Source organism: Paroedura picta, chromosome 3 (genome assembly GCF_049243985.1).
Source record: "Paroedura picta isolate Pp20150507F chromosome 3, Ppicta_v3.0, whole genome shotgun sequence".
NCBI lineage: Eukaryota > Metazoa > Chordata > Lepidosauria > Squamata > Gekkonidae > Paroedura > Paroedura picta.
In genome coordinates this window covers 95,435,781-95,463,116 of record NC_135371.1, presented here as the reverse complement: position 1 = coordinate 95,463,116, position 27,336 = coordinate 95,435,781, and the positions used below count along the sequence as shown (strand labels likewise).

The 27,336-nt window shown below is 46.0% G+C and overlaps 1 protein-coding gene across 2 annotated transcripts in view; it reads left to right on the top strand.

Moving 5' to 3' along the window:
- The window catches only part of KIF3A (kinesin family member 3A), a 31,935-nt gene extending 19,002 nt beyond the window's left edge, over positions 1 to 12,933 (top strand). For both annotated transcript variants that reach the window (XM_077326910.1, XM_077326911.1), the window contains 8 exons: positions 327 to 483; positions 2,842 to 3,022; positions 3,495 to 3,605; positions 4,640 to 4,765; positions 5,175 to 5,228; positions 6,942 to 7,010; positions 7,150 to 7,274; positions 9,082 to 12,933. In XM_077326910.1, coding sequence (XP_077183025.1) covers positions 327 to 483; positions 2,842 to 3,022; positions 3,495 to 3,605; positions 4,640 to 4,765; positions 5,175 to 5,228; positions 6,942 to 7,010; positions 7,150 to 7,274; positions 9,082 to 9,130 — 872 coding nt within the window. In that variant the 3' untranslated portion in view covers positions 9,131 to 12,933. The remainder of the gene's footprint in view (positions 1 to 326; positions 484 to 2,841; positions 3,023 to 3,494; positions 3,606 to 4,639; positions 4,766 to 5,174; positions 5,229 to 6,941; positions 7,011 to 7,149; positions 7,275 to 9,081) is intronic.
- Positions 12,934 to 27,336: the final 14,403 nt, after the last annotated feature.

The following is a 27,336-nucleotide window of genomic DNA, read 5'->3' as shown; positions in this document are numbered from 1 at the left end:
TTTGATCCTCTTCCCCCTCGTGAAAGAAATAAACTCATTTGGGAATGCATCATTAAAATAATGATGTGTTTGATTTAGGGTTGCCAATCTCCGAGTGGTGCCTGCAGATCTACTGCTATTCCAATTGATTTTCAAACAATAGAGATCAGAACCCCAAGAGCCAATGGCTGCTTTGGAGGATGGATGGACTCTCCAGCACTGTAAACAGCTGAAGTCTCAGGCTCCCCCCGCCCCCCAAATATATACAAAGTTGGCAATCCTAGTTAGTGTTATTAGTATATACTTTGTTTTTAATTATTTAAACTTGCCCAAAACTCCCCTGAAAGGAAAGAAGAAAGTTTCTCCTGACAAGATGATGGAGATGCAAGCAAAAATTGAGGAGGAGAGGAAAGCCCTTGAAACAAAGCTTGACATGGAAGAGGAAGAACGAAACAAAGCCAGGGCTGAACTTGAGAAGCGAGAGAAGGACCTGCTCAAAGCGCAGTGAGTGTTCCTGAAAGTGGAACATGAAACCTTAAAGTGGCAGAAGTAACTAGTGATTAATGTTGGTAGAAATGCTAGCTAAGGCTTATTTTAATAATTGTTGTTATGTGCGAAGTCGTGTCCGACCCATCGCGACCCCATGGACAATGATCCTCCAGGCCTTCCTGTCCTCTACCATTCCCCGGAGTCCATTTAAGTTTGCACCTACTGCTTCAGTGACTCCATCCAGCCATCTCATTCTCTGTCGTCCCCTTCTTCTTTTGCCCTCGATCGCTCCCAGCATTAGGCTCTTCTCCAGGGAGTCCTTCCTTCTCATGAGGTGGCCAAAGTATTTGAGTTTCATCTTCAGGATCTGGCCTTCTAAAGAGCAGTCAGGGTTGATCTCCTCTAGGACTGACCGGTTTGTTCGCCTTGCAGTCCAAGGGACTCGCAAGAGTCTTCTCCAGCACCAGAGTTCAAAAGCCTCAATTCTTTGATGCTCGGCCTTCCTTATGGTCCAACTTTCGCAGCCATACATTGCAACTGGGAATACCATAGCCTTGACTAAACGCACTTTTGTTGGCAGGGTGATGTCTCTGCTTTTTAGGATGCTGTCTAGATTTGCCATAGCTTTCCTCCCCAGGAGCAAGCGTCTTTTAATTTCTTTGCTGCAGTCCCCATCTGCAGTGATCTTGGAGCCCAGGAAAATAAAATCTGTCACTATCTCCATTTCTTCCCCATCTATTTGCCAGGAATTGAGAGGGCCGGATGCCATGATCTTTGTTTTCTTGATGTTGAGTTTCAAGCCAACTTTTGCACTCTCCTCCTTCACCCGCATCAACAGGCTCCTTAGTTCCTCTTCACTTTCTGCCATTAGAGTGGTATCATCTGCGTATCTGAGGTTGTTGATATTTCTCCCAGCAATCTTGATCTCAATTTGTGACTCCTCTAATCCCGCATTTCTCATGATGTGCTCTGCATACAAGTTAAATAGGCAAGGCGACAGTATACAGCCTTGCCGAACTCCTTTCTCAATTTTGAACCAGTCAGTGATCCCATGTTCAGTTCTCACTGTTGCTTCTTGACCTGCATATAAATTTCTCAAGAGACAAATAAGATGCTCTGGTATTCCCATCTCTTTAAGAACTTGCCACAATTTGTTGTGCTCCACACAATCAAAGGCTTTAGCATAGTCAATGAAGCAGAAGTAGACGTTCTTCTGGTACTCCCTAGCTTTCTCCATGATCCAGCGTATGTTGGCAATTTGATCTCTAGTTCTCTATTATTTTAATAATTAAAGCCTGCCTAATGACAGGTCCTGGGAATTGTCTAGTAAGTTTTTGGCAAAATACTTTTGGCAAGCAGACCACATGGCTTGTAAGTCAAGTAAAGCATGCATGTATTTTGAATGCTTCCAGTCTTGATGGCTCTCATATCTAGAGGCCTCAAAAGCACTTCAGATGCTTTCAAAACACAAGTGCACACATATCTCACAATATAGAAAAATCCCCCTTGCCCACACACTCAATAACAGTGTTATTCCTAACAAATGTGAAAAGAAAAGAAAGCGGTCTCCCACACTCTGCATGAAAACATCTTAGGTATGCACTCCGTGCCTACATACAACCTATGAGCATTTGTGCAAGCACACTGTTTTAGATATTCTTATAACCGAGGAAGTGTGCATGCACACAGAAGCTTATACCTTATTTTGTTTTGTTTTGCTGCTTCGAGACCAACACAGCTGCATCTACAACCTATTAGGCATGTGCAGCATCTTCATGCCAGAAATTTATATTTGGCTTTTTTAAATGTTAGTCTATAGTGTGAGAGCTAAGAATGGACAATGGGCCTTTGAAAAAAATCTCAGATAACAATCTGCTCATAGTTCTTTTTCTTTTTAAAGAAAATTCTGAATACACACACAAAAAAAACACGAGGGGGCAAAATGTGAGACATTTAGACTGCCTTCTTTGCTATTCTTCACTGTTAAGCTTAATGCTAACTAGTAGGGGAGTTTTTTCAAGAGCAGAGGGCAAGACTGCCTCCTTGTCTTGAATGCTTCAGCAGATACAATGAATTGCCTAAACATCGCTCTTGCTCTGTGTGGCTGGAGTTAATAGGGAACTAATACATTAGCTTAGATCCCCCTTGTATTTCTTTACAGTTCAATATCATTGTAAAAATATTACTTGGAGACATTATTTGTTTGCTTGCTTGTTTGTTTGCTTATTTTTAAATTTTTGTACTGCCCTTCCTAGGGGGTTAGGGTAGTTTATAACAAAGCGCTGTGTATGTAGCTCAAATTAAATTGGTGTTTCTAGAATCCAGGTTCACAGGAAATTTTATTTATGTTCCTCTTTCTTAATATTTGTCCAGGCAAGAACATCAATCTCTCCTGGAGAAGTTGTCAGCCCTGGAGAAGAAAGTGATAGTGGGAGGTGTGGATTTGCTGGCAAAAGCAGAGGAACAGGAGAAGCTTCTAGAAGAATCTAACATGGAGCTTGAGGAGCGAAGGAAAAGAGCCGAGCAGCTCCGTAAGGAACTTGAGGAGAAAGAGGTATGATCAGAAACAGTCATGTGCAAAAAATTAATAATAATAATAATTAAGGCCATTTTGATTTAGCCCAAATTGATTCAGGCTGAATCTGAAGCAGTCATCTTTGGCTTGGATTAAGCCGAATCCATTCAGCCAAATCCAAAGTGATTTGGTGCCATTAAAGTTAATGGGAAATTTTCCCTTTCCATTTTCTCAGGTAGTTTACATTTTAAATTGATCAAAATTTTCCTTTGCCATTCTAGGGGGGGGGGGGGGCGGCAGCGGTGGTGGTTTGAGGTAGAGGTGCCAGTTTTGCAGCCCCCATCCGACCTCCATTGTTTCCAGTGGCAAGACAAGAACAGAGAAAAGCAGCATGTCTTTTAAAAACAATCCCAAATATCCATGCTGCAGAGTGCCTAGATGTTTTCATCTTTGTGTATCCAGTGAGCACAAATATTTTAACATGGCCATTTTTTTAATGATTTGCAAATAGCAAGAGCGTTTGGACATAGAGGAGAAATACACCAGCCTTCAGGAGGAAGCACAAGGGAAAACAAAGAAGCTGAAGAAAGTCTGGACTATGCTAATGGCTGCAAAATCAGAGGTAATGTAAGCAGGTGGTGGTGGAATGTGCCTTTCCATTACAGCTAACTTATGGTGACCACATAGGATTTTCAAGGCAAGAGACTAAAAGAGGTGGTTTGTCTGTGCCTGCCCCTGTGTAGCAACTCTGGGAGGTCTCCCATCCAAGTACTAACCAGGGCCAGCCCTGCTTAGCTTCTGAGATAAGATGAGATAAGGCTAGCCTGGGCCATCCAGGTCAGGGCTGTGAGCAGATGAAAATGGAGGCCTCCTGCTGCTGCATGGTTAATATGCTGTTTCCTAGTCATGTGGAAAGGGAACTGCTATATGAATGTACATGTACACTTTTGCCATGAAGGATTTATTCTGTGTGGATGTACAGGATTACACAAGTTGGCATGAATACCGTATGTATTTACTGGACAATGCCAATAATGCACTTCTTAATTATTTATGACACTATTGGGACACTTGGTGTTTTTGCTGGGTAGGATGAGTACTTTAAGAAGAGATGCCATACCTTGAAGAGGTTACAATTGAAACCTGACCTGGGGAGAGGGCAGGAAAAAGACAGCAAGGAGGGCATGTGCAGGCACGTGGATTTCCTTAATGGTTTGCGATGAGTATCTGTTGGTGCTCTTATCTGATGTGTTGCACTTCACTTTATACGTGACAGTTCATTTTTGTGTGAGAGGCACATGATATCTAATTTGTTTGGGTTGCTCAATGTTATGATACTCCAACCTGTACCAAGGTGAGACTGGCCAGTGTCATATGCACAGAGCAGCCCAGCAGCCATCCTTTGCAGTTACCTCTTTCTAGGCCTGCTCAGTGGACTTCCTGAAAGTAGCCATTTGGCCACTGATGGAGAGGTGAGCAGACACAAGTCTGCAGGACTGGCTCCAACCTTAACAATTAGCATTCTGTATGCATCTTGATGCATCTTTGTCTCAAATTTTACCTGCAGGGGAAACGAATTTTGATCAGTGATATTGTTTGGTTCTTCTCAGCAGCTGCTAGCTGCAGATTGTTTGAGGCTTATTTCTGCATTCATAGATGGCAGATCTGCAACAGGAACATCAGAGAGAAATAGAAGGCTTACTGGAGAACATTCGGCAGCTCAGCAGGGAGCTTCGTCTTCAGATGCTCATCATAGACAACTTTATACCTCAGGACTATCAGGTGCAAAAATCAAGGAAGTCCATCCTCACTTCAGCAGACTCAGTAATGTCTAAATGACCTTGTATCTTTTCTTTGTGTGGGCCACTAATTCCCTTAAAGAGATTTGTGGTTTCTGTAATGATGTGATACACACCGGGATTCAAACCACACTTGAGCAGTATGGAAAAGGGCTGGGGGGTGGGTGGGATGGGGAATGTATGGGATCAACCACAACATATCTTCTGTAACATTAATATTGACCCAACCTCATCAGGAGCAAGAAGAGACTGTAGGGTACAACTGACTTGTTACAGTTGGCTTTAGCTGTCCTGTTGGAAATGGGCTTAGGTGATTATAAAAACTACTTTTTTCATAGTGAGGAGAGAGGATGTGAACTGAAAGTCTTTTTTCCCCCCTCATTGCCTTCAAGGAAATGATTGAAAATTATGTTCACTGGAATGAAGACATTGGAGAATGGCAGCTGGTACGTACGTAAGCCCAGTTCTGATAAGGGAGCTGGGTGATATATAATGTCAGGGCTCCCTGAAGCGTCATCTCCCCTGCTGTATGGCTTTGCCAGCGCATCCCAAGGTGTAGGGCAATAGCAGCAGCTGCCAGTTGTGAAAGTAATGCTTCTGTAAGGACTGTGGATTGGATTCTGTGCAATATCAGAGACGGAATGGGCAGAGGCAGATCTTTCCCTCGGCAGCTGAAGATGTGTGCCAAAAAGGCAAGGCCTGGGGTTAGGACTTCTGTGTGGATAAAAAAAATCACAACATCTGCCTAACGAGAAGCTGTGTAAAATAGAGAAGAGCAGAAAAGCAGCTTTCGTACCTCTTCCACCAGTGCAGTCTGTGCTGTGAGCAGAAGTTTCCCTTGAACTGTAGAATCCAGCTGTGTCATTACCGTCTATAAAATATGAGGCATTTCTGTTAGGTGAAACATCTACTATTTCAGCCCATTGTTTATTTGGAAGCCAGTTTTACTAAAGCTAATGTAGCTTGCTCTCCAGTACACAATTGAGGATGATAACCTTAATTTGTATCGAGCAAATTTAGAGCACAGACTACCTCATCTTAAATTGGTGAGAGATCCCCACTCATTCTTTTATTTACTCCATGTTACTCCATCTTAGGTTTTTATCGATGTCCAGAATAGGAGGGGATAGCTAGACTAAGTTGCTGCCACAAAATTTTAGTCCAGTAGCACCTTAAAGACCAACTGATGTCCAGGATATAAGCTTTTATGAACAAAGCTGTGTCAGATACAAAAATTATCTGGTGAAGTAATCTTTATCGCATGAAACTTTCACCCTGGAAAATGTTATTTAAGATGGTTGAAGTTGCTACTAGATTCAGATTTTGTTCTGCTACAAATTAACATGGCTGGTTAGGATGGCACTGTTAATGTGCTGCCTTTGCTTTATTTTCCATACTAAGGCAAGTTTGTCTTTTGAAGATTGCTTGCTGTGTCTCCTGTAATCTGTGTTGCAACCATAAAAGTGTGATAATAAAAAGGAAGAATTAGCCAAAGAAGTGTTAGAATGGATACTGAATCAGTTCTTCCCCTTAAAATAACAAAAAAGATGGGAAACTATCTAGCAGTTTCCCCATTTGTTCAGATGTTTAACCAGTGCCATTAGTCTCTGAAAATAAACAAGTAGTGCAGTACTGAATTTATTTATTTATTTATTTATTTATTTAGATTTATATACCGCCCTCCCCGAAGGCTCAGGGCGGTTTACATTAAAACTAATCAACGATACATGAAACAGTCTTCGTTAAAACATACAGTAAATAATAACAGTGGTTGTAACCATATAACAGAATAATGTAACAGTATAACAGTATAATAAAATAATATAACGATGGAACGGTGCAATACCACAACAGGTCCAGAGCGCTCTGGTGGAGTTCTGGGAGGAAGGGGGGAGATGGGGGGAGGGGGGGAGCGGGGGCCCTTCATTCGCTGTTGGTTGTGCCTGGTCTCAACCAAATGCCTGGCGGAGGAGCTCCTTTTTGCAGGCCCTGCGGAACTGTTTAAGCTCCGTCAGGGCCCTGATCTCCTCCGGGAGCTCATTCCACCAGGTGGGGGCCAGTACAGAGAATGCTCTGGCCCTGGTCGAGACCAGGCGGACTTCTTTAGGGCCAGGGACCATTAGCCGGTTGGTTTGACTTCTTACTTTTTTCTCTTTAAGAAATGTGTGGCATACACAGGCAACAACATGAGAAAACAGACTCCTGTGCCAGATAAAAAAGAAAAAGATGTAAGTGCCCATTTTGCAAATGTCAGATTAATGTGGTTCAATTTTGTTTCAGTTACCTTTTTATTTCATGGCTTTGGATGGATTTTGGTTTGTTATATGATGTGCCACTCACAGTGTCTGTCTCTGTTCTCCTGTTCAGCCCTTTGAAGTGGACCTTTCCCATGTGTATCTAGCTTACACCGAAGAAAGCTTGAGACAGTCTCTGATGAAGCTAGAGAGACCAAGGACTTCAAAAGGAAGATCAAGGCCCAAAACTGGCAGGAGGTTAGAGTGTCTTTTTGCTCCCAGGGGGAGCTGTTGCTTGCTTGTGCAACTTTCTGTGAGAGCAGAGCCCCAATCCCCATTTTCTTCACTGCCAGCAAGAGCTCCATGTGCATCCCTTTTGTCATCTTGCCAAGAGAAAGTTCCTGTTAGGTGGATTCTGACATCAAAGAAATAATATATTACTTTGGTTTTAATTTATATTCTGCTTGTTGGATGTACAAACAATCCCACTGGGGATTAAAGCTGCATTGACCACCGTTAAAAGCAGAGATTATTATGAAGTGTGAGTTAAGGGGCTGATGGAGTAATTCCCCCACCCCGCATATGAACAATATGTTTTTATCCTTGAAGGCTGTGTCATGGAGCACTGCTGACCCATAGCAGGCCAGATTTATTCCTACTGTAGATAATGACTGTTTTTAAAACTAATTTGAATTAGCTAAACGGTGGAGTGCTTCCTGTTTTAATGACCTGTGGCAGATAGGTAGTCTTGGAATTTCAAAAAGAAATCAATTATCATTATTATCATTTCAATTTTTATACCGCTGCTCCTATAACTGGCTCATGGTGGTTAACACAATAAAAGCATCCATACAATTAAAATCCCCATAAGCAATTAAAACAATTTACACATATAGCGCTAAATGGTGGCAGCAACCTTGTCTAGCTATCCCCTCCTATTCCGGACATCGATAAAAACCTAAAATGGAATAACATGGAGTAAACTGGCTAGAGGATGAAATTAGGCTCCTCAACAGTCTAACACTGCCATTCAGTGGGCTTTAATGGGGGGGACCCGATTGAAAACTGCAGGGCTCCCACCCCGGCTTCAACCAAACACCTGGCAGAAGAGCTCCGTTTTGCAGGCCCTGCAGAATTCAGAGAGTCCTGACAGGGCCCATAGCTCGTCTGGGATCTCATTCCACCAGGTAGGGGCCAGGACCGAAAAGGCCCTCGCCCTGGTCGAGGCCAGGCAGTCCTCTGGAGGCCCCGGGACCTTCAGCAAATTCATACCCACAGAGTGAAGTGCTCTGCCGGGGGGCATAAGGAGGCAGGTGGTCCCGTAGGTAAGTAGGGCCCAAGCCGCGTAAAACCTAAAAGATCAAAACCAAATCTTGAACCTGGTCTGGAAGCAAATTGGCAGCCAGTGAAGTTGTTTCAGTAGCAGGAGGACCTGGTAAAGACCTGTGCAGCCACATTCTGCACCAATTGCAATTTCCGGATCAGGGACAAGGGTACGCCCACGTAGAGAGAGTTGCAGAAATCTAGCCTGGAAGTGACCGTTGCATGGATTATAGGTTGATAGAACGTATAAAATGTATAGTGAACCACTAAGGACCGGTTCAACTGTTTCACTCCCCTTCACTTGAACCAATCTGTTTACCCCAAAAACCCTGCCCCCCACTGTGGCTGCCTATCTCCAGTGACAGTGATTGCGCCCTTCCCCCCATGCCATTGGCTACCTTTGTTACCCTTCCACCCACATCACTATCCTAACCTAGTGTGACTTTGAGTCTCTTTTATGCAATGCACCTATCCCAAATACAGCACTCAAGTAGTAGGACCAGTCAGTCAGTCAGGCAGTCACCTTTTATTGGCATAAATAGTAGGACCAATAATTTTATCAGTTGTGAGAGTGCTAGTCCTTTTTTGATCCCACACGATGATTACACATGCCTTTTGAAGAGGCTTCTTTAGATGTTCCTCCTGGAATCACTTGAGGCTTGATTTGGAAAGTATCACCATCTCATATTTATAAGTTATATGAATTTAGACTCGTGTTTTTTTCTCTCTCTCTCATCAACAGAAAACGTTCTGCAAAGTCAGGGGCTGTGATCGATTCATTGCTTCAGTAGAGATGGCAATCTTGCAATAATGATCAGCAGGTGGCTTAATACTTGGCCAAAATCTGCAGATTCTAATTTCCGGAGTTTGCTGAGAAGTTTAAGGGATGTTGACAGAGAAGTCACAATGAAGGCAATCGTTGGTGACATGGATGCCACACAAAACACCTGTCCCTTATGTCCTTTGTTATCCTAACATAATACATTAATTCTAAGCTGTCTGGTGATTGTGAGCTTATCATTGCGACTGATGCTTCTCCAGATGTTATGCAAGAGAAGCTGCTGGGATGTGACCCTTGTTCAAATGAAATGTGTGGGAAGAAGACATTTTGTGAGCAACAGTTTTAATCACATTAGCCTTGTTGTGAGTAGACAAATAGGATCTCACAACCTGAGAGTCCTCTTTGGCTTTGTATATTGCCACATTCATTGTTCCTTGTTGCACTGTTACGGACTTTAAAAAAGAGTGGTAATTGCAGATTTGCAGTTCTCTACATTCCCTAAATATTCACCACAAATACTTGTATATATAAGTTTCCATTCCTTTAGCATAGCCTATTCCTATGCATAGACTTTGGCTTGGATCTCACAGAATATTTTTGTTGTTAGAAAGGATTTCTCTCTATGGCTTGTGACTTCCCTGTCTCCCCTCTCTTGATGCAGCCCAGGATGCCCCCTGAAATGCTGCTCTTGGGGCACTGGGAATTCCAACCAAGAGGATGAATTGGTATTTTCTACTTACATCCACTTAAATACAATTTCCTGATGGGTTCAGGCCTTTATACTGTTGCATGTGTTGGTGGCTCTCAGCTGGCCCATGTCCGGAGGACAGGGAATTATTTGGATATAAATTGCAGTATGAGATTTCCTTCAAGGGAGGCCATGCTTGATTATGTGAACAATCTACATAACATTGCTGCTGTATAACTTCCATTGATTTAAATATGGATCTAAAAGTTCCCATTAAGGTTGCGCAGGAGCAGTACATTGTGGCTTGGATCCATTGTTCTCTTACTCTGGTAAAATATATTGTCACTTGAGTAGACTACAGGTGTTCTTTTTGCCTGAATACAGAGAGAGATGGTTTGTTTTCAGCAGGCTCCTAAATTCAGTGCTGAGAGACATCAAGAGCCATGTTTGTTTTGATTTGAGGCTTCATTCATAAGTTATGTGGAGACAGAGAGAAAAGCCATATTAGTGACTTTGGGTTCCTGAGAGGAATTTGGGGGACCTTGTTTATGGTGGGATCAGTGAGACATCTGGGTACTGTATTGTTTTTAACTAGCTTTCTGAGACTTAGTTTGACTGGAAAAAAATTTTTTTTTACTGTTGAACCTGTTGAATCTGTCAGAGTCCTGGTAAGTAAAATAAGTTTCTCCTGGCTTCCTCACAAGAGCATCTGCTGTTGTGTATGACTCAGCCCTTGAGCCTTGAAAGTGAGATGCTGTCAGGCTGCAGAAAGTTCAGAAGAGCATTTTTAAAGGCCATGCCATTTTAGAGCAAATACTTGATTCTTTTTACACTCAAACCAAATCATCTGTTGGATTAGAAAGATGGAGGGTGGGAAGATTCTAAACAAGCCCAATGCCATTTTATTCTATTGCGTAGCTTGGGTGGAAGAGTGATAGCATCACCTGAGGAAGTCAGGAGCTTGCCTTATCTACTGTTATCAAGGCTGTTTATAAAACCAATGAAGCAGTGTATTAGTGCTCACTCATTAGTAATAGTTCCCTTTTCCGCTTAAGGGTTCTTCTTCGCTCACCCTTCTACCCATTTATGGACTTCCCTGCTTATTTTCCAAACTCAGCCTCTTATTGAGGATCTTAAACTACAGGGTCTCACAGGGTTTTTTTGTTACATGTATATGGTGTGTTGATTAAAATGCACTCTGTAGCAGACCAAGATTTGAATTGTAAAAGAAAAAAGATTGGTGGTATGGTATTAAGTGCTCCAAACCAAAAGGGGGACAGGATTACGCTATGGAAAGATTCTAATTAATTTAGCTCAGTCTTAGTCAGTGTTGCTTTTACAACAGTTTCAGCTAAGGAATATTTGAATGCATCTGTGAAGCAAGCCCTCTGGGAACAGCAGTGTGCTATAATTCAGGTTTGCTTTTGTCCTTTCTGTTGAGAGCCAGGTGAAGGTAGGGGTAGCTTTGAAGCTTAGCATTGGGTCTAAACAACAAAAACATACTGTACAAGATTACAGCTTGTATATCTTGCAGTACTTGGTCATGAAACCACTAAACATTTGATTAAATATCCATTTCTTAATAAATATTGAATCCACGTTTACTCTGCATTAGGTGATGAAAACATTAACCTCATAGAACTTAAAGCTCAACTTGCTGTGGCATGGCTCTGAATATTCCATTGTAGTGAACAGACCTTATTGAGGATCTCAGAGCTGAAGTGCGCTCAGTGAGATCCTGTATGGTGGGTCTGTTCCTGGATTGGAGGTAGATCATCATCCAGAACTGATGCTGTTATTTGATACAGAATACATTCTAATCTACCCTGCTGGACTAGGAATACCTGAAGGCTTCCTCTTCTGCTCAGTTATACTTTTGTATTTGTCCTCATCAAAGGTAAAAATCTTTATATAAAATAATCTGACTGTCTGGCTGTCCACTGGTGGCTCCACAATATGGAGAGACACATTGAGCAGGTTGTCTGTGTGCTAAAATATAGATTTTATAATAGTTTTGAAGGAATGTGGCACCTACGAATTAAGGGAAATACTGGTTGCATTCATTTTCCTTTGATCCAACTGGAATGGTTAACTTGGCATTTTTCCCCCTGATAAGCAGTGTTTGGCATATGAAATGATTTACTTTTTTTTTTTTTTTGAAAGCATAAACCTAGCAGGCAGATCTTTCCTCCCTCCCCCCAAAGTGGACTTTGTATATGACTTTTAGTTTATTATTTCCTAGGCCATTTATTTGGTCTTAAACATGTCTGTAACAATATGCTGCTTTAATTTTGACTTTGGAGGGGGGAAATCTGCTTTACTCAAAGCCTTAAGGATTGCAGGAACTTCTGCAAGGGGAAGAAAAATGACAGGGTGAACTCTGTGTCTCTCTGCGTCGCCCATGTGGAGCCTTCATAGGCTAGCTGCTTGTGTATTGATGACTGCAGAGACAGGTTATTGCCAACACAGTACCAAACATAATGCACAATCTGTTTCTCATTAACTGTTCTCCAGGCCTACCCAGCATACATTCCTTGCCATTTTGTCTTTCACCCTTCCATGCCCTTCTGGGAGAGTCTGCTGCTGGTTCATGCTTGCTATGAAGCAGATGAGACAACAAAAGTTGGCAAAAGTGGGATCCAGTGGAAGGAACATGGCAGCATAATTTTAGTTCTTTGTTGCAGCTCATATCTGTTGTGTGTTCTAGTTCTCTCCTCCCACCCTTGCCCCTTCTAAATTAGTTCAGGACAATTGGCCTGAAAATGGTGTTCACTCTTTAAAACGTTGTTACAGTGACAAACAAAACATTTGTCTGGTTCTTGGATTGTTAGAGACAGAAGGAAAATTGCTTGCTCAGTGCCTTTGCAATGGGTTATGCAGCCCTCTTACACTTAATAAACTAGACCAGCTGGTCATCGGTCCATGCCATCAATTCTGTATATAAGGGAAGAAAATGTCCAATGTACTATTTGCTTCCTATTTATTGTTTTGCTAATATTTTGGAGTTAACGTTTTTGTTGTAAGTTGTACACAAATTGTATTCCTAATGTTGTGTGTGTATATAGTGGTATAATATCTCTTGTTAAGGTTGTTGAAGCAAAAAAAAAATAAATTTTAAAAAACAACTGTGGATTCCCAATGTATCCCCCATCCCCTTTATCCCTTGCTAGCCACACTCTTAGGAGTTCTCTTTGGAAACTATCCAACATGGAGAACACAGCAGAAGTAACTTAGTAAAGTCAGGCAGGTGGTGAATGCACTACAGCAACTTGTTTTATTTGCACTCTGTGCATAGTTACACTTAGCTGCTGAGGGTGAATTGAAGTTGACTTAAAATCAGAGTTGGAAGGGATCTTCAGGGTCACCTAGTCCAACCCTCTGTTGAATGCAGGAAATTCACAACTACCTGCCCTCCCACAGTGACCTGTATTCTATGCCCAGATGATGCTCCTCCCTCCCAAGCAGAATCCTTGGCCAGTGTGACCTGGAGGAAATGCCTCCTCACCCCAAAGTGGCGATCAGCACTTCCCTGGGCATGCAAGAAAGGGCCACAAGAGCCAAGCACCAACACTGTCCCGTCTGCCCACCCACTTACAATCTGCCTACGTTCACAGAATCAGCATTTCTGCCAGATGGCTATCTAGCCTCTGCTTAAAAACTTCCAAAGGAGAATCCACCACCTCCCTAGGAAGCCTGTTCCACTAAGGAACTCCTCTAACAGGAACTTCTGGATGTTTACCCCAAAATTCTTTTGAATTAATTTCATCCCATTGGTTCTGGCCTGACCCTCTGGAGCAATAGAAAACAACTCTGCTCTACCCCCTATGTGACAGCCCTTCACATAGATGGCTAGCATATCCCCTCTTAGTTGTCTTCTCTCCAGGCTAAATTCACCAAGTTCCCTCAGCCCTTCCTCATATGTCTTGGTCTCCAAACCCCTCACCATTTTTGTTGTCTCCCTCTGGACACATTCAAGTTTGTCTACATCCTACTTCAATTGTGGTCCCCAGAACTGAACACAGTACTCTAAGTGAGGTTCATCCAGAGCAGAGTAAAGCGGTACCATCACCTTGCACAAACTGGACACTCTACTAATTTTGATACAGTCAAAAACCCCATTTGCCTGTTTAGCTTTGCTTGCTACCCCTCCCAGTTTAGAATCATCTGGATATTGAATAAGGGCCCTCTCTTACTAGTCATAATATGGTTGTACCTCACTAGGTATTCTGAGATCATTTCATTTTGCTCACTTCAAAAAATACATGGACTGTATAAGAAATTTATTTAATTATGACATGCATGCACGCATTGCATTGTTTGGGAGTGGGGTTCCCAATACTGCCATGGGAGATTTTAGTGGGAGTGCCTGAAGAGGATGGAGTTGGGGGAGGATGTGATGTCATTTCTGGGTGATGGTTTAGGCTGCCTGTTAGACCATCATTATGTAGTGTACACTTTCCCCCCTAGAATCATAGAAAAATAGAGTTGGAAGGGATCTCCTGGGTCATCTAGTCCAACCCCCTGCACTATGCAGGACACTCACAACCCTATCACACATCCACTGCTATCTGCCACTGTTACCTGGGTGTAAACTGCACGGAGTTTTTATTCCAACCCCAGATCGATTCAGTCCCTGCCCTCTACACAGAACGCGATTTCCTTTTGGATTTGGGGCGATTTAAATTTTCCTTCTGCAGCAAGAAGGATTGATCCGGAATGACCCTACTTTTATTGTGCGATATCTCAGACTGCTGTTAATCCTGAATAAAGAAAGCTCCGTGGTAGAAAACCTCTGATAGGCTAGACCTGGTCATGTGACCGCTAGCCTTAAAGGAGAAGCCCCTAACTTCTCTCAACTTCTGTCGGTCCTGGATTTTTCCTCCCTCCTCTGCCTTTTTCGATCCTCTCCCCTTCCCCTTCAAGAAAAGAAAGAGACTCCCTGCTTGGCTTCTCCCCCCCCTTCAAGAAAAGAAAGAAAGAGGCTTCAAGAAAAGAAAGAAAGACACCCCCCCCCCACCTTCTGAGCCTCCCTACCACGTGCAGAAGACTTTCCTGTTTCAATGGGGAGGGGGAGGGAGAGGAAGACCAGAGTTCAAAGCGATCTGAATTCAACAGGATTGACAATGGAATAAAGAAAGTAAGTGCAGACTCTGCCCTGGAGAGTCCATCCCTTAGGATATAATGGAGGGATGGGGCACCCTCTTAGGGAGGCCACAAACATGAACCAATCATTCTGAAATTTGGAGAGGAGTCAGGGAAGAGCCTCCCAGATCCACTCTGAAAGTTTGGAGGCTCTACCTCAAACCCTAACCCCCCAAGGCACCAGGAAGGGTGAGAATGCCAAAATTCTCATTATAGAATATGGAGGAAGGAGATTGGCTGCCTGTATTCATTGACAGGCGGAATAGAGCCACGTATAAGGCGTGTTGCTCTCTTCTGCCATTTCCAGCAGCACATGTGGAGAATAAGAAGTGTGAAACGGCGGCAGACAAGGTGAGACAGCAGAAAAGATGAAGAATGGCTGGGAAGTGAGATAACGTTTAGCGCTTTGCCATTCAGCTGGAAAAATGCTGTCTTTACTGATGTGTGGAAATGCCCTATGTCTGATGAAGGGAGCTAGTTTATATCCTGAAACTCTTGTTGGTCTCTAGTCTAAGGTACTACTGGGCTCCAAACTAACCATTTAAATATATGAGGCATGATGTAAATAAAGGGGAAAAAACCAAAACCCAGAATCTCACATTTAGAGATTTCTATTTTGTTTTGTTCCCTTCCTCTGGAAAAATACTTCAGTAAACTTTGGGAGGGAAGGAACACTCTTGTTCTCAGAAACCCCCTAAATGTTACAGTCAAGGACACCAAAAAAGAGTCATGTTGGGTTGAAGCTAAGTGAGTGTGACCTCTGTTTCCTGAGGCAAATGATGACTGTGCCCTGGATAAGTACATTTCTTATCAGGCTGAGAATAGCTGGAATCACTTGGTGCTCTTCATTTTAACAGTGATAGAGATAAATCTATGATAGTTCACAAGGCATATATTGAAGTAAAAGTCAGTCATTATTGCTTCGTTTAAGCAGTGTTGGCCTCAGGTGAGACTCAACCCAAAGCATGGCCATCTGGCTACTGAACCGCGCGCCAAATGCACTCCAGATGCCCTGCCAGCTCTGCTAGAAGAGGTAGTGGCCTGGATGTTACAGTTCCCCAGACTCTTAGTTCTGGGTGACCTTAACATCCATGCTGAGCTGCCTCCCTCTAGGAACGGGCTGGATCTAGTGGACCTAGGAACAGGCTGGACCTAGCCATAGCGACACTACGGCTCTCACAATTTGTTGTTGGTCCTACCTATCAAGCAGGTTACACCCTGGACCTCATTATTGCCACAGGGCTGAATGTGGATCTGGTTTCAGCTACAGCTGTGCCATGGTCAGATCACTATGCCCTGAAGGCCTGGCTAAGGCTGCCATCCCCTCCTCAGTTGGGCGCCAAATAGATTTTAGCTTGCCCATGGAGACTTATGGATCCAACTGGATTCCTGAATGCTCTGTGGGACCCAATACCTCTCAGCACTTCTCTAGATGGACTGGTTAGTGGCTGGCACAACAGAAAGATGGCCACCATTGATGAGATAGTTCCCAGACGTCCTCTCCGCCCCCGTCTCAAGCGGGCCCCTTGGTACACCGATTAGCACCGCTAGAAGAAATGAGATGATTAGAGCGAGTCTGGAGGAAGACTCGTGACGAAGTGGCGTGAACATTCTATAGAATGCAGTTAAGAGCCTATGAGATAGCAGTGAAGTCGGTAAAATGCAAATTCTACTCGACTTTGCATCTGTTAACTGACGCCCAGCACAATTATTTAGGGTATTTTGATCCCTTATCACCCTAGTGTCATGGCCCCGTCTCCAGAGGGTGCCTCTGCACCACGGCCTGAGCTCATTCTGCCGGCTCCCTCGGAGGAAGAAGTGGAGGAGCTGGAGCAAAGCAGCAGGGTGCTGCTTAGAGAGGCAAGTCCCGATGGGGAGCCACAGCCAGGTCCCAGCCGGACAAGCACCATGCCCTCTGCACCAGCATTGCCTCAGCCTGCAGCAACACCAAGTCCTGATAGGGAGCCACAACCAGGTCCCAGCCAGACAAGCACCATGCCCTCTGCACCAGCATTGCCTCAGCCTGCAGCAACACCAAGTCCTGATAGGGAGCCACAACCAGGTCCCAGCCGGACAAGCACCATGCCCTCTGCACCAGCATTGCCTCAGCCTGCAGCAACACCAAGTCCTGATAGGGAGCCACAACCAGGTCCCAGCCAGACAAGCACCATGCCCTTTGCACCAGCATTGCCTCAGCCTGCAGCAACACCAAGTCCTGATAGGGAGCCACAACCAGGTCCCAGCCGGACAAGCACCATGCCCTCTGCACCAGCATTACCTCAGCCTGCAGCAACACCAAGTCCTGATAGGGAGCCACAACCAGGTCCCAGCCGGACAAGCACCATGCCCTCTGCACCAGCATTGCCTCAGCCTGCAGCAACACCAAGTCCTGATAGGGAGCCACAACCAGGTCCCAGCCGGACAAGCACCATGCCCTCTGCACCAGCATTGCCTCAGCCTGCAGCAACACCAAGTCCTGATAGGGAGCCACAACCAGGTCCCAGCCGGACAAGCACCATGCCCTCTGCACCAGCATTGCCTCAGCCTGCAGCAACACCAAGTCCTGATAGGGAGCCACAACCAGGTCCCAGCCGGACAAGCACCATGCCCTCTGCACCAGCATTACCTCAGCCTGCAGCAACACCAAGTCCTGATAGGGAGCCACAACCAGGTCTCAGCTGGACAAGCACCATGCCCTCTGCACCAGCATTGCCTCAGCCTGCAGCAACACCCCTGAACAGCCCAGACTCGTCTCCAGAGCGCAGGAGGGAATGCAGGAGGACAACGTTGGCAACACGCAGGCAAAGTGCTCGGCTTAGACTACAGCAACAGGCTAGGTTGGGCTCAGGTGGGGCTCATTCATCGGAGGAAGGCTGAGTGCCAGGTGCAGCCACTTGGTGTGACAGCTCAGCTTGTTCTTAAGCACAGCTAAGGTGCTTCCCAGTGTGGCTGCAACTTTGTGCACATGTCCACCCGTTGCCTTGACTGGTTTCCTGCTCCCTGACGCTTCGGCGAAGCTCGGCTTGACTGATTCCCGGCTTGACCCTGCTTCACCCGACTAGACTACGCTTTGATTGAATGCCCCACAGATTCCCGGCTTGACCTTGGTAAAGATAAACGACAACTCTTTCGGTTCTCCACTAGCAATTCCTGATAAGACCCGGACTGGACTTTTGACTACTCTCTGGTATGCACTTTGAACTTGCTTGACTTTGTGACTGTGCTTGCCCTTCCACTAACGCTGCTTGTGCCAGGCTAGGGCAGCACACTTTGCAGCCACCACTTCTCCCATCCTTGTGGCTGGAATTCAGAGCCAGCAGCTCCAGCCAGGATGGACCCAACGTGGCTGCCCACCATCAGCTGCTAGAACAACAGGTGGCTGATTTGAACGGGCAGAACCAAGCCCTGGAAACCAGAGTGCAGCAGCATACCACTGCCGTGTTGGGACTGCAGCAAGCAGCTGGAGCAGCCGCCCAAGCTGCTCTGCCCTCCTGCCCTCTCAAGGCTCCAGAAAAATATGAGGGAAGCCGGGAGACCTTTACCACATTTCTGGCCCAGGTAAAGATGTTTATTTCTGCCCGTTCCCGGGAGTTTCCTACGGAGCAGGCCAAGGTCAGCTTTACCATCAGCCTGCTTAAAGGGCCAGCTGCCCGGTGGGCTACACCACTGTTAATTGCAGACGCTCCCGAGCTGGCTAACTTCCAGGCTTTTGTAGCTAAAATGGATGAAGCCTTTAGGGACGCTCAAAAGGTGATTGGGCCAGCCGATGTTTGAGGCAGCTACGCCAAGGGACCCGGTCCGTGAGGGACTATGCAGCAGAGTTCCATATCATGGCACAAGACCTGGACTGGAATGAGCCACCCTTAGTGGACCAGTTTGTGGCCGGGCTCTCAGAAAAGGTCTTGGATGAGCTGGTTCCCGTGGACCAGCCCCATAGAATGAGCGACCTGGTACAGTTGTGCTATCGGATAGACAACCGCCTGGAGGAGCGGCGCCTCGTCCGGTCCAGAACCCAGCCACCAAACCAAGGAGAGCCGTTTCTACCCCAGGTTATCGCTCCCAAGGCAGCAGTTCCCCTGGATTTGGGAGAACCGATGCAACTCAGCAGTGTGCGGACAAGATTGGACCCCCAAGAAAAACAGTGGTGCCGCACACAGAACCTCTGCCTGTACTGCGGGGGTGCAGGTCACTACGTAGTCCAGTGTTCTGAAAAAGCCAAGCCGGTGGGAAACGCCCGCTCCCAGACGACCCCGGCCCCGGTCGACTGGGAAGAACCGTTGGGGCTGCTCCAGGATTAATGCATTTGCTCCTGCCCGTACGCCTGCAACTACCTTAGGGACAGTGGCTCCTGGTCCATGCCCTGGTCAACTCCGGGGCCACCTGGTCTTACATCAATGCCACCTTCCAGAGCCAGAACTCGGTCCCCATCACAAAGAAGCAGGTTCCCACATGGGTGGAAGCTATAGATGGGCGACTGATCGAGGCCGGATGGGTGAAATGGGAAACCCAGCCCCTGTTTCTCCAGGTGCAACAACATACTGAGACCATGGTATTTGATGTTGCACACATGCTTCGATTCCCATTGGTGCTGGGAATGGACTGGCTTGCCAAGCACAACCCAAGCATCGATTGGGTGAAGCTGGATCTGCGCTTTGCCCGGGACTGCATACATGCCGCCCACACCTCTACTCCACCCGACCTTGACGGACTTCCGCATGAGTACCGTGATTATGCGGATGTGTTCGAGGAGAAAGGAGCAGATCGTCTTCCCCCGCAGACTATGACTGTGGAATCGACCTCAAACCAGGGGCTGCTTTACCGGACAAGAGCTTGTATGCACTCTCTGAACCCGAACGGCAGGCGCTTCAGGAGTTCCTGGAAAAGAACCTCAGGCGAGGATTCATCCGTCCATCCACTGCCCCCACCTCAGCTCCAGTTCTGTTTGTCAAAAAGAAGTGTGGGGAGTTGAGGATGTGCCATGACTATCGGGCCCTGAACCAGATCACGATCAAGGAACCAGATCACGATCAGCAGGGTGCTGCTTAGAGAGGCAAGTCCCGATGGGGAGCCACAGCCAGGTCCCAGCCAGACAAGCACCATGCCCTCTGCACTAGCATTGCCTCAGCCTGCAGCAACACCCCTGAACAGCCCAGACTCGTCTCCAGAGCGCAGGAGGGAATGCAGGAGGACAACGTTGGCAACATGCAGGCAAAGTGCTTGGCTTAGACTACAGCAACAGGCTAGGTTGGGCTCAGGTGGGGCTCATTCATCAGAGGAAGGCTGAGTGCCAGGTGCAGCCACTTGGTGTGACAGCTCAGCTTGTTCTTAAGCACAGCTAAGGTGCTTCCCAGTGTGGCTGCAACTTTGTGCACATGTCCACCCGTTGCCTTGACTGGTTTCCTGCTCCCCGATGCTTCGGCGAAGCTCGGCTTGACTGATTCCCGGCTTGACCCTGCTTCACCCGACTAGACTACGCTTTGATTTAATGCTCCACAGATTCCCGGCTTGACCTTGGTAAAGATAAACGTCAACTCTTTCGGTTCTCCACTAGCAATTCCTGATAAGACCCGGACTGGACTTTTGACTACTCTCTGATACGCACTTTGAACTTGCTTGACTTTGTAACTGTGCTTGCCCTTACACTAACCCTGCATGTGCCAGGCTAGGGCAACACACCTAGAGGAAGGATGCTAAAATAAAAACCAATTGGAGATCAGCTGTAAGGCCTTACCAAGTCACTTTGCAGATAAAATCTCGACACTCCGCCACAACCTTCCTCCTACTTTAGACACAGAAAGTGAACTAGAGGCCCCTCTGAGTAACCTCAGATGACTCATGCTGACCAAAGTGGATGTTGCTAAAGGCAGTAAAGCTAACCACCTGCTCTCTAGATCCGTCAATCATAGCTACTAAAAACATCGGACACAAGAGTAGCATCAAGGAGATAATCAACCTCTACCTTTCAACAGGATAATTCCTGGAGGGACTAAAAGAGGCAGTTGTTTGTCCACTATTCAAAAAACCTTCTCTGTACCCGTGACAGCCGTCCAACTACCACCCTGTCTAGCACTTAGTGTTTCTGGGGAAGTATTGTAACACCATTGTATAAAAATTATGGAGCAGCTGCATTTGGAATATTGTATGCAGTTCTGATTGCTGCATCTCGAAAGAATATCACAGGCTGGAAATGTACAAAAGAGAGCAACCAAGATGCTTAAGGGGCTGGAGCACATTTCCTATGAAAAAAAAGAAGATCTGAGAGTTTTCAGTTTAAAAATCAAAACGTTGCAAGAATCTGATCCTCACATACCATTTATATTTGACTGTAAGTTGCTCCTGGACTCTAGCTCTAAGTAGATCTGAAGAAGTGAGCAGTGACACACAAAAGCTCCCTACACCATCCACACTGTGCTTGGGCATAAGGATGCCAGTCTCCAGGTGGCATCAGAGGATCCCCTGAAATCAGGGCCAGTTTAGCCATGTGGCACATTTACCATGTGTTACAGGCCCCAGACTTCCAGAGGCCCTAGAAGGTGTCTCCCCCCCATGGATCAGGGCTGTAGTGTATTAGCTTCCCCATTTTCTCTCTTTAAGGACATTCAGAGTGACACTCTCTTCTATTGTAGGGTGCCCTTCCACCTCCAGCCTGGCTGCTCCCACAGCAATTGTACTCTGCTAGGGCCCAGTGAATCCTTAAAGTGGTTCTGGTGCTACAGGTCCTACAAATCCTTAAAACAGTCTTACCTGAAATCTACAGGCTGAGCTTTAACAACTATATTCTAGGCATATCTTTATACAGCCTTCGCTGCATTCCTATTTGGCTAAGGGCTAAGTGGGTGGAGAGTGGCCGTGGCCAGTCCAGGTCGGGCCTTCCAATTGGCCCCTCATCCGGACAGACAGCAGTTTTAGCCAATCGGGTGAGGGCACAATATAGGCCCTCACCAGGACAGGCCAGAAAGGCTTCTAGGCTCTCACCAGGACAGGCCACAAAGCAACAGGGAAGCAGCAGGACACTGTGAGTACAGAAGGAGGCCTTCTTTGAGACTTCTAGGACCAAGGGAAAAGCCATGCCACCACCGGGGGTGGGGAAGGAGGCCTTCCCACGGGGCTCAAAAACGCCGCATCCGGGGGCGGGCGGCTGCAGTGGGGCGCCTTTCAAAGCCCGTTCTCACGAATGGGTTTTGAATCTAGTAATTCCCATACTAAATCTTTATTGTTTGAAGTGCACATTATTACTCCCAGGTGCATGGATTATAACTTTATTTTTTTAATGAAGTTAAAATGAAGGTATTTGCACCAGTGAAATTAACAGTATGAGTAGCCCATTCTTAGATACATTGATAGGGAAGTAACTCTTGAGTGAGTACAATACCTATTTCCAGGTCTGCATTATAAAGTATACCATAAGCCAATTTCCATTCAAATCCACAAGTTTGAAGCGGCTTCAGTGAACTACAGCCAGACCCACAACCCAATTCTATGCAAAGTAGGTGACTTTAGCCCTTTTGAGAGTGACATGTCTAAGTGTGCATGAGGTCAGGCCCTGCTGCCTCACCTGCCCTCCTCAGGCAGCACCTCAGCTGCCTCCCGAGAAGAAGGAAGAGCAACTGCCCACAAGCCATGTGTGGCACTGGAGCCCCTCCACATCTCCTCACCACCACTGTTGCCTCAGGTCAGCAACCAGCCATCACCTACTGAGTGGCAGGCCTACATGATCTACATGGTGGCAGAATTCCCTATGTTCTGAGATCATGGCTCTGTAAGAAAGAGGGCCAGTAATGCTCACCGGAAGCCATCTTTGGCCAGGGCCATAGTTCTGCAAAAAGACCAAATTAGCTGGCTTAAAAAACTATTAATAACCCCCCCCCCCCATCTTGCCTTATGGGCCATGTGTCCACAAAGCCTGGGTGCAACTGGTTAAGTAACATGATCAGCGTCTGGCACATCTGTAGTTCCACAAGAGAGTGCTCTGTTGCTGTACATAGGGTGACATGCTGTGACAAGAGGAAATTCATGAAGCACTGATCCCAGTCACCCTGCATTATGTGTAACAATGAGGCTTTAGTTGTTCAGACCATCCTCTCTATCTGCCCATTAAAGGACAGGTAGAATGGGGCTGATGAAATTTGGCAGATGAGTCCATTGATTAAGAACTTCTTGAACTCCACAGATATGAACATAGTCCCATTAACTGAGACCACAACATCCAGGATGTTTTATGTGCACCACCCCTGGGTGGCCAAAGTGTAGCACCTTGAGCACCCTGTGCTACAGGAGAGGTGGGATGACAACTTCCCCCCTAGAGAGGAGACAGACACCCTTCATGCACCATTTCCATGTGGCAGGAGGCAAAGGGAAGGTAGGGGGCCTCAGAAACCTTGAGGGGCCATCCCCACTAAACCCACTGGAAGACCCAAGCCAGCATTGGATCCTTGGCAGACAAAGTGGCCACATCAGCTGTGCTGACAGGCAGGTCTGGAAGAGTCTCCAGGAGCAGCACCTCAATGGCAGGCATTGCCTCAGCCTACCCCACCAACAAAGGCAAACAGCTGAGGCCATCAGGCCACCCCTGGCTGGTTCACCAGGGTAAAATTGTTGGCCTAAAGAAAAACAGGCCAGTGGAGGACCCGCGGGAAGATCATCTGAGGGATTCGTCTGCACAGGGAGAACATGCCAAGCAATGGCTTATGGTCAGTAGCAATTATAAAGGAGTGCCCGTAGAGGTAATTATGGAACTTGTGAAGAGCAGCAATGATGGCCAGAGCTTCCCAATTAATCTGGGCATAGTTGTGCTCTTCCACCATCAGTGTCCAGGAATAAAATGCGATGGGGGCTTCTGTGCCATCATCCATCACATGGGTGAGCATGCCCCCAATCCCATAGTGGGAAACATCACAAGCCAAGGTTACTAGCCGTGATTCCTTGAAATGGACAGGGGCCGAATCATAGGACAACAGCTGCTTAGATGCACAGAATGCACAGTTGTGGGCAGCAGTCCAGACCTACCCCATGTTTTTGTCCAAGAGGTTGTGCAAGGACTCCACCAGTGTGGCCTTCTCAGGAAGGAAGGCCTGATTAAAAAATTTAGGAACTCCAGGAAAGCCTGGAGCTCACCTTTGGACCTGGGGGTGGAAGTGTCATGGATTGCCCAGAGTTTGTCCTGGGTGGGGTGGGTGCCCTCAGTATCAGCTGCAAATCCCAGGAATTCCACCTTGGAAACTCCAAAGACACAATTTTCAGGTTTGACTTTCAACCCAGCAGAGTCAAATTGAGATAAAACCTCCTTCAACCAAGAACACAATTGAGCCCCTCATGTCCTAATAACAACCATGTCATCGGAATATGATACTACCCCAGGGATTCCCCAAAGGGTATCCTCCATAAAACTCTGAAAGATCCCTGGGGCAATGCTGACTGCAAACTGGAGCTTGTTGACCTTGAAGGCCCCATGGTAGTAACAATTGTTTGCATGGCTGCTGATGCCGTGTCCAATGACAGCTGCTGTTATGCCTGAGCTAAATTCAACTTGGTGAAAACACAGCCACTGTACAGGGGCACCAGGAATGGGAAATGCATGAGAGGGCAGTGATCTATTTATCATGCATTTATAATCACAAATGAGAATTTCCCATTGGCCTTGGCTGGCGTCACTATAGGTGTCTCCCATGTTGCACATGAAATAAGTTCAAACACCCACGGAGCTACTTGTATCTAATTCTGCATCAATTTTTTGGGCATTGGGTGAATGGCACCCTGCATGATTTGATGCGGATGAGCGGAACCCCAGGGTCTAAGGGCAAGGATACCAGAGGCCCCCTAAACTGGCCAAGCCCCCCACCAAACACTCTGGGGAATTGGCATATCAGGGCATCAAAAGTCCCTGTGCTTACCTGGTCCATGCCAGTGAGAGTGATGCCAAACCACTTGAGACCCAAGAGGCATGTGCAATGGCTGGGCACCATCACCAAGGGTAGCTCACCCAAAAACTCCTGGAACTGCACTGGGAAATTCCCTTGTCTGAGCATGGGGACTTGGTTCCTCTGAAAATCGGTCAAGTGACCCAGGAAACAGGAGAGCGTTGGTCCACTGGCAAACTGGATCTGCTGGAAGACAGCCTCGGTGATGATGGAGTGTGTGGAGCTGATCTCCATCCAGCAAGCAACACTATGGATGTGACCATCAAAACAACAGTCTTCCTTAGCTGTCCCTGCATGTTCTGGACCATCAGGATCTCTTCTTCACTCATATCAGTGTCTTCTGTTCCCAGCTCATGAGTCCCTTGCACTTCCATTTGATGACATCCTCGTTTTGTGAGCCAGGAGCACTTGGTGCAGCATGCCCATTCCATGTGGCCCCAGCAGCCACAAGCCCGGCATTGCATGTCCTGGAAACAACATGATTCCTGTTCATGCAAACCACCACAACTTGCACAGGGGGAACCTGATGGTAGGTCATGGCCATTCAGGTAAGTCATGGTGGGGATTGCCAGATATCTTAATACTGCATCGCAGTATTTGCTGGTTGGTGGGGGCTCGGGGGCACAAGTGAGGTGAACTACTCTTGCGCTTGCCTCAGCGACTTCTGCTCCCTGGATGACATCTGAGGTCATTTAGCTCAGTGGTCCCCAACCCCCGGTCCGGGGACCGGGACCGGTCCGTAGATCAGTCAGTACCGGTCTGCTGCTCCTCCTCGGAGGCTTTGCCGCCAGCTCACCTTTGGTCCTCTGCAGTGGCCACCATGGCTGGGGCTCCCCCCTCGGCATGGCACTGTGCAGCTGCTGCTGTCAGCAGCTCCAAGCGGGTGGCGGGAAGTCAGGGGTGCTAGCAGGGAAGCAAGCGGAGCAGGAGCTCAGGAAGCGGCGATGTCCCTCGGCAAAAGACTACCCCCCCCGGGCCTCAGTAAAATTTTCAAGCGTTGACTGGTCCCCGGTGATAAAAAGGTTGGGGACCACTGATTTAGATTATATAAATTTATCAATTATTTTCTTTATGCAAATAGCTAGAATTGATGTCAACATTTTATAGTCTAGATTTCGCAGACTGGTAGGTCTAAAAGAACTAATAAGAGTAAGGCCTTTAGAGAGTTTAGAATTACTGTAATTTTTCTTTCTATCCCAGAATTGCATAAATTATCTACTTCAAAAATATTATTAATGACATTTTAATAAAGGAATTTTTATGAGAAAATTTATTTTAAAATTCTGGGGTTAAGCCATTTGGTCCTGGTGCTTTATTTAATTTAATATTTTATGGTGTCAACCACTTCTTGTAAGTTTATTCTAGAAATTTTCTGTCTTCTTCTGTTAATTTTGGAATCCTTAGAGTATTTTTTAAAAAATGATTCTATTAACATCTGGGTTATTAGATTTAACTCCCAGCCTCATGGTCAGAGCTTCAGACAGCATGTTGGCTGCTTTACCACCCTGCTCCACAAGAGGCCCTATATGGGTTGGTTTGCTCTTCTGACTAGATCCTATTTTTGTTTGTGTTTTTCCAACTAGTATAAAATATCTTCACACACACAATACACAATACAAAACCTTTAATGGCATTCACAATACAAAATATACAATTGGTTCTGTAATAAAAGTCTAAAAAACTGTGGGGGAAGTTACAAAAGGCAAGGGTGCGGCAAATACAAAAAGATTAAGCCAGTTATGTTTACTTCTTTACCTTATGGGACATTACTATAGATAAAAACTTGGATACCCATTCAGTGCTCTCCGAGCAATTATCGGTAAGCAGCAATTCAAGAGCCCTGAGACATTAGGGAAGGGTAGAAGTGGGAAGATCAAGTCAGAATGTTTGTTGTTATACAACTCACATCACAGAATGATATGGCAAACTGAGTCTGGTTCTGTATGGCAATACCTGCAAATTCTTTCATTGTGGGGAATTCTCCTATACCTGCCTTCAACCATTGCAGAAGGAAATACATTTAGTCTGGCTAACATAAACGCTCTGCGGTTTGAAGGTATTATAAGGTTGGAAAAATAGTGTGCCATAGTGTTTGGGGTATAGGATAGACCAAAAGCTCGTGGGGAGCACGGTCCCCCTGCACCATCATAAATTATCTGGAGATCAATATCCAGGATTCTTCTTTACATAGTTTGAAAGATATGATCCTCTCCAGAGTTAGCTAGAGAATCAAGGTCAATGCCTATGGATTTAATTTTAGAGGCAATGGCCTGAGACCATTTCGAAGTATAATGGTCAGATGGAAGAAGTGCAAGGAGACTGTTTGGCGGAGGACTAAGGAAAAGATGGAGCCAGTATTTGATGGATAAAATGCAAGCACGTGATTCGATAGTGTGTAGACCCAGCTCGGCACATAGAGTCAAATAGGTTACCAAATTCGGTAAGACTAATATTCTGCAGGAAAAGGCC